The 6,556-nt window shown below is 37.9% G+C and overlaps 1 protein-coding gene across 16 annotated transcripts in view; it reads left to right on the top strand.

Annotated features, from left to right (window-relative positions):
• Hdac9 (histone deacetylase 9) overlaps positions 1-6,556 on the top strand; it is a 604,989-nt gene that overhangs the window by 472,163 nt on the left and 126,270 nt on the right. For all 16 annotated transcript variants that reach the window (XM_023709815.1, XM_023709817.1, XM_023709816.1 and 13 more), the window contains one exon: positions 3,459-3,577. In XM_023709815.1, the coding sequence (XP_023565583.1) occupies positions 3,459-3,577 (119 nt within the window). The remainder of the gene's footprint in view (positions 1-3,458; positions 3,578-6,556) is intronic.

Here is a 6,556-nt window from a genome sequence, read left to right on the forward strand (position 1 = left end):
GGGCAGGCTGGCATGTAGTGCTGGGGGATTAAACCGCGGTCCCTGTGCTTTGCTAAGCTTGTTCTAAGTAGGTACTTTAGACCACTGAGCCATCTCACCAGCCCCACACCTATGCATTTTAGCTCTGTCAATTATTTCTATCTTCAAATCTTGATTTTATATGTCTTTCAATTCCTCTACATATATTAGCTAATATTTCTCTATAAGGAAGAGATACTCTCCTCTTCATTTATTTAGTTATTTATGTAGGATACTATGAAATCATGGGTACTTATTTGATACTATGGATTCTAACTCAATACTCTTATTATGTATTTTATTCCTGAAATTGTTCTCCTTTAGCTGTTGGAATCCCTTTTGCATTAATTCGTATGCCATACTGACATGTCCTCATCCCTTTGCAAGCATTTTGTGGTTCTCTGTCACCATAAAATGTTCCAAAGACACCTGGTATTTTTTGAGAATGCAGTTCTGAAATCAACCACTGCTCTGAGAATCACTAGATCCTTTTGTTGGGTGGTTAATATTAGAAAATAATATCTTGGCAGTGACTGTGTTCCTTGAGACCAAGGTGTCATTATTTTTAGAAAATTCATGCTGGCTTATGCATAAATGTAAAAATAACATTATTTCTAGGTGCATATTGAAAGCCATAAATTCATAAATGTATTTCTGCCCTGTGTCCATGAATATGAGACATATCTAGAAAGTAATCATCCTTGAAAACTAGAATATCAAAATGCTGGCCCCCATCAAGCCATCCTTGCCTTACCCACCATCACTACACCTTTCCTCAGTGGCTACTCTGTAAGTCAAGACATTTCAGAGAAGTACTGCGTATTTTCTTTTTTATCAGTTATTTGGAAAGCTGAGTAGCAAACAGATATGCTTTGTTTGCCATCTTTAAGTAGAAGCCAAATTTTATAGAAAAATTTAATGAATGCCTCCAAGGCCTTGATCTCAGAAAAACTACCTTATTTTTACCAGTCATTATTATAATATTTTTAGTCTTTCAGTTATTGGCTTAGCCCGTTTTGTGTTCCTTTAAGAGAGACTAGATAATTAATACAGAAGAATAACTTAGCTAATGGTTCCAGAAGTGTAAGACTGTGGTGTCAACATCTGGTGGGGACCTCCAGGCAGAGTCATAATATGGCAGAAGGGCAAGCAGGCATACAGAAAACAGAGGAAGAGAAAAAGTGGGCCAATCTTATCCTTGTATCAGGACCACATTCCCATGATAATGTCATTAACTGGCCAAATTGTCTCTTAGAGGCCCACTTCTTAATTATAATGGCAATTTTATGGACCTTCAAAACATATATACCATAGTTCTTTTGAATCAGCATCAATCTAGACTGACACAAGTAGAGTGAAGACACTTCCCTGGACACTCCTAAAGTAAGTGTCAAATTAAAAAGATCTACGGAGTTAATTCATCCATATATCAGAGAAATGAGAAAGAAAGTACTTAATATTATCAGTAGGCAAATCAGTAAGATTCACTTCAAAATTGAATAAATTTTGCCAAAACAAGTGTCTACAGCACAGTAGATGCTTGTTGAAATGTATGACCCTCATCAATGTGTCACCTTTTGTAAGTATCTGCTGCCATACATCTTCTGTTTAATAGAAAGTTCATGCCATATTTTGCAAAATAATATCACTCAGATCTATACTAATCATGCATAGCTATGTCTCTGAATAGACATCTACAACTCCAACACAGTTCTACATATGCATATTTTAAAGTGCAATAAGTCTATTAGGTAATTTTTTCCAAAATTTTCCATCACTTTCATGTTTTCTGGATTGAGTTCAATGTGAGGGAGCATTTTGGAAACCTTTGTGAGGGTTTATAACCCATATGTTTGTAGAGTCATGAACAACCCACATAATAAACTTGTTACTTGTTTAGATAGAAGCCAAATTATTTGTTCCCTAAGAGGGCATATACATTAATCAAGAACATCTTGATAAAATCTCTTGATTCATTGAGAGAACTTATTCCAGTATCTCAACAATGCATGGCTATTTTACTCTTCTGGAATATAACTAATCAATCACTTGTAACATTTTTAATGGCAACAATAAAAATTGGTGTTATTGGGAGGAGAAAGAATCTAATGCATCCTTCAGATAACATGACTATATTGAAGAGCCTTAATTTTATCAAAGAAAAATATTAATGAAATTGTACATAGGAAATAATTATTTTTTATTTGTTTCATTGATCTATTTATATTTATGTGGTTTTCCCATTGTTTGAAGCACCATCATAGAAATCACTTATGTATACATTTATAAGCTTGAAGGATAGAACTTGTATGATAGCAATGGAATTATAAAAATATTTTGTTCATTAATCTCTAGATAAATTTCAGTAACTATAGCAGTTACAGTTTCTTTGTAGAATAACAACTCCTACATTCAACAACTTCTCACTGGTGACGTACAATTCAGATTTTTAAAATTTGAAATTAATTTAGGGATCCTTGTAAAAAGTTTGGAAGCATGCAAATGAAAGTATCACTTTACTAAAGATCACTCTTTTAGTATATTTTTCTTTCTTTCTGATAAATCAACAGTAAGAGCTCTTACTACTTTTCAACTTCATGATAGTGTGCACGTCCTCATTTTTTGAAATAGCTTTTCAAAATTTGAATTTTTATGACAGCACACTGGTCTGGAAGCCTATTTTGAAGGTTTTTAATTTTTCTTATAAACTTCTGTGGCATACATTAGTCATTCTCTTTCTCCAGATGAGCCCTGTTGAGCAGGGGTGAGGGTGATCTGCACAAACAGAGGTGAGGGCTGAGCTGCCTGAGAGGGGCCGCAGGGGCAGCTGTCACAGATGCGGCTGCCACATTCCTGGTGTGTCTGACCTTGGACTCCCTTAACACTGTAGTCTGGATTCTATTAAGGGAATTTTGCGTCTTTCCTTTGCAAGAGTCACCCCCTACCACGACAAATATTTTTGAAATATTTTTTTTAAGTTGGAGAAGCAAACTTTTTCCCAAAAGAAATTTATAGTTCAAATTTACACCAAGTTCACACTAACTAGAGCAAGCTAGGTTTTTGCTAAAGCTTCTACTTTCTTCTGTGAAACATTAGTCACTCTCTTGGAAGAAGCAGAGATTTTTTTTATAGGCAGAGGGATAAAACAGCTACAGATGTGTGTGTAATGATGGGCTTTCGAATGTACCTGCAGAGCATGTTTTTTTTTTTTTTTTCAATAGGAAGAAAAATGATGAAAGAATAAAGGACTTGGGATGCTAAAATAACAGTGAGGCCATATAAACGAAATGATAAGTTTTTGATCTACTTAAACATTGGGTTTTTTTTCCCCCTTTTTATTCTTGGGAAGTTCTTGTGGTTGTGCCAAATCATTTTCACTGAACAATTTTTAAAGGCATGTGCCATTCCCATGTGTGACTGATTGCCTTTTTACTGTGTAGGACTGTTGTGATGCCTGTGGCCAAAGAGTTTGATCCAAACATGGTCCTGGTTTCTGCTGGATTTGATGCTCTAGAAGGCCACACCCCTCCTCTAGGGGGGTACAGAGTGACAGCCAAATGTAAGTATTTCCTTCAGGATCTTTAAGAAATGCTATGATTTCATGACATCTTTTAGGTCTTTCAAATAGCCAATCTGTTTCACATGAATCCAGTAAAATTTGGTAAGAGGTTTGAAGACGATTCAGATCGAGTTTGTTGCTCTGTCAATTCTTACCTCTCTAGAAGGTGGCCTTCAAGGAAAGCTGGAGTTTCTTTTGGTGTACTTGGTGAGACATGTTCAGAACTGTTACTCTCAACAGGATCCCCATTTTTCATTAAAATCAGAAATGATAAACGTTCTATTTAAAATACGCTAACTGACCTTAGAAGTCATGAGTCTAGAAAAGCCACTGGAGCTTTAGGGGAGGAGAATGGAAGGCATTATTTCCATTCCAGTGTACCTGGGGAGAGCAATAGTTATTTCTGAATACTGTGATAGTCTTCCAGTTTGACTTTAAATGCAGACTCCCCGGCTCAGTCTCTGTGCTATCTCTGGACAATCCTGAGTTGCGATTGGTCTGTGGTGTTGCAAAGATGAAATTTCTGGGTGTGTTCTTTAGCAGCCACACACCACACAAAGAAATGAAGTTCGTATTGTGTTGAATTTGAATAACATGACTCAGTAGAATCTAGCTCAAAATGAGACTTTTAAAAATAATTTCCTTATTCTGAGTATAAGATCCACTATTGTATATTTTAGGGAAGTTTAAAAGCAAACAAAGCAAAAACAATCCAAATAGTTTTAAGTGGGAGAGATGAGTTTGGAGGAAGTATGCTGTATTAATTTGAAAAGAACCAAAGAAACAGCATCATGCCAACCTTTGTTTTTAGTTGGCTTCTCATATGAGAGAGTTTTCTGCACTCTAATTATTCCAGTAACATTGTTAGGTAGTAGCTATTTTTAACATCTATTATTTACCCAGGGTTCTTGGTGCCTTGTTGTCTATTGAAAACATATTTAAACAGCCAACTACAAAAAGACAAGAAAAAACGTAATGATGCATAATTTTAGTCAAATTGAATAAGAAGGTGTTTGCTCATATCAAATATCTTTATGATCCCTCTGTGTTGTTGTTTGTGGACTTCAACTCAAATAGATCTCAGTTTTCCATTGTAGATAAAACTCATTTAGGGCAAGACTGGTGAATACTTTAGTTTAAATAAAGAAAATAAAGCTGTACCTGAATTAAGAAAAACACAAACAATACAAAACACATGGGGAGCCAAGACAGAAATCTAGAAAAGGTGTTCCTTGCCATTAAATCCAAGAATATGTCTCAGAAGAGAGCAATATCAATCTTTAAGGCTTTCTCCTTGCCAAGGAGGCAAGTTATAATGTGCCCTTTTGTCTAAACTAGCTGGAAAGGATTAAACTTTTTGTTGGTCCATTTTGGCTGAGTTAAACTCAAGTCTCAAATGCCATCCTGGAAGCTAGAATATAAAGTAGTTGTAGCATGGTTAACTACAATACTATGTTAACTTTCCAGTACTATAACAAATCACCTGAGACAATCAATTTATGAAGGGAGAAGTTTATTTTGGCTCACAATTTTGAAAGTTTTTCAGCATATGATCTCCTGTCCTGTTGGTTTTGGGTCTTTGACACAACAGCACATTAAGAAAAGGACCATATGAAAGAACTCATTCATGACCAGAAAGCAAAAGAGGGGATGGAACCAGCGTACTCCCACTCTCTTCAAGGGAATATCCTCAGTGATCTAAAGACTTCCTAGGTGGCCATACCTTCAAAAGGTTCTACCACCTCCAATAGCTGGGGATTAACCCTTCCACCCAGGGATGTTTAGGAGACATTTGAAACTCAAACTATACATTTTGGTCAGGTTTGAAGGGAAACAATGCATGACTCATAATTTATAGGATTGTTGTATAATACTTACCCAAAGAGTCAAGTTCAAGAGTTTCAGGAAATCTGTCCATTCACTAAAGACTCAGAGAATCCAGATGAGGGCCATAATTCCATGACAATGTCTTCCATGAGTCCAGCTGAAGACATAGAGCCCTTGCAATGTGTCATGCAAGCCTGCTTCACGGATTTGCACTGTGAAGGCCCAAAGGTTAGCGGTGGAAGCTAGAAAGTCTGTGCCAGTGGAATGAAGGATCTGGGCCAGCAGGCTGAGGGATCTGCACTGAGGCCAAGAAATGACACTCAAAGTAAAGACCAGAGCTCTCCCCCAAAAAGTACCACAGCCTTTCTCAGTGACAGTGAGGTTCCAAAGTCCTCCAACAGTGACAACAGCTGAGTTCATATCATGAAAGCCAGCACAAGGAGGTCCCCCAGAAAACTGAACAGTGCACTATCTTCCCATCTGGAGCTAGGAAACAATGCTCAAAGTAAGAACCAGAGCTCCACCAAAGTGAACAGCGTCCATTCTCTACAACAAGGTCCTAAGCTCCTCTGATGATGAAAACAGATGACACTTCTTAAAGGGTCAACACCTCCACCCATAATAAGGGTCAACTCTAAGCACTAGAAGAACCAAGAGCTCCCTACTAGGACTTCTTCCTTGTCTCCTTCTCATTCTCCTCCTCCTCCTTCTCCTCCTTCTCCTTCTCCTCCTTTTCCTTCTCTTCCTTCTCTTTCTCCTTCTCCTTCCCTTGCCTGTGACCCTGCCCCTTCTCCTTCTCCTCCTCCTCTCCCTTCTCCTCCTCCTTGACCTCATTGTCATCCTCCTCCTCATCATCATCATCCTGCTTCTCGTCCTCCTCCTCCTCCTCCTCCTCCTCCTCTTCCTCCTCCTCCTTATCCTCCTTCTTCTCCTCCTCCTTTTCCTCTCCTTTTTATGTTGTTGGCAACTCTCCTCAGGTGAGGCTGCCATTACCAGCACCACACTGATTCAGGTCAGATGGATGTTACAAGTTGACCACCAGCTGTCAGTCTACCACACTATAACAAGTACACTGCAATAGAATTCACTTTATTCACTTTCCCCTGCCCCTTCTCCTTCTCCTCCTCTTCCTTCTCCTTCTCACATATATGT

Source organism: Octodon degus, unplaced genomic scaffold (assembly GCF_000260255.1).
Source record: "Octodon degus isolate 3935 unplaced genomic scaffold, OctDeg1.0 scaffold00015, whole genome shotgun sequence".
NCBI classification, from domain to species: Eukaryota; Metazoa; Chordata; class Mammalia; order Rodentia; family Octodontidae; genus Octodon; species Octodon degus.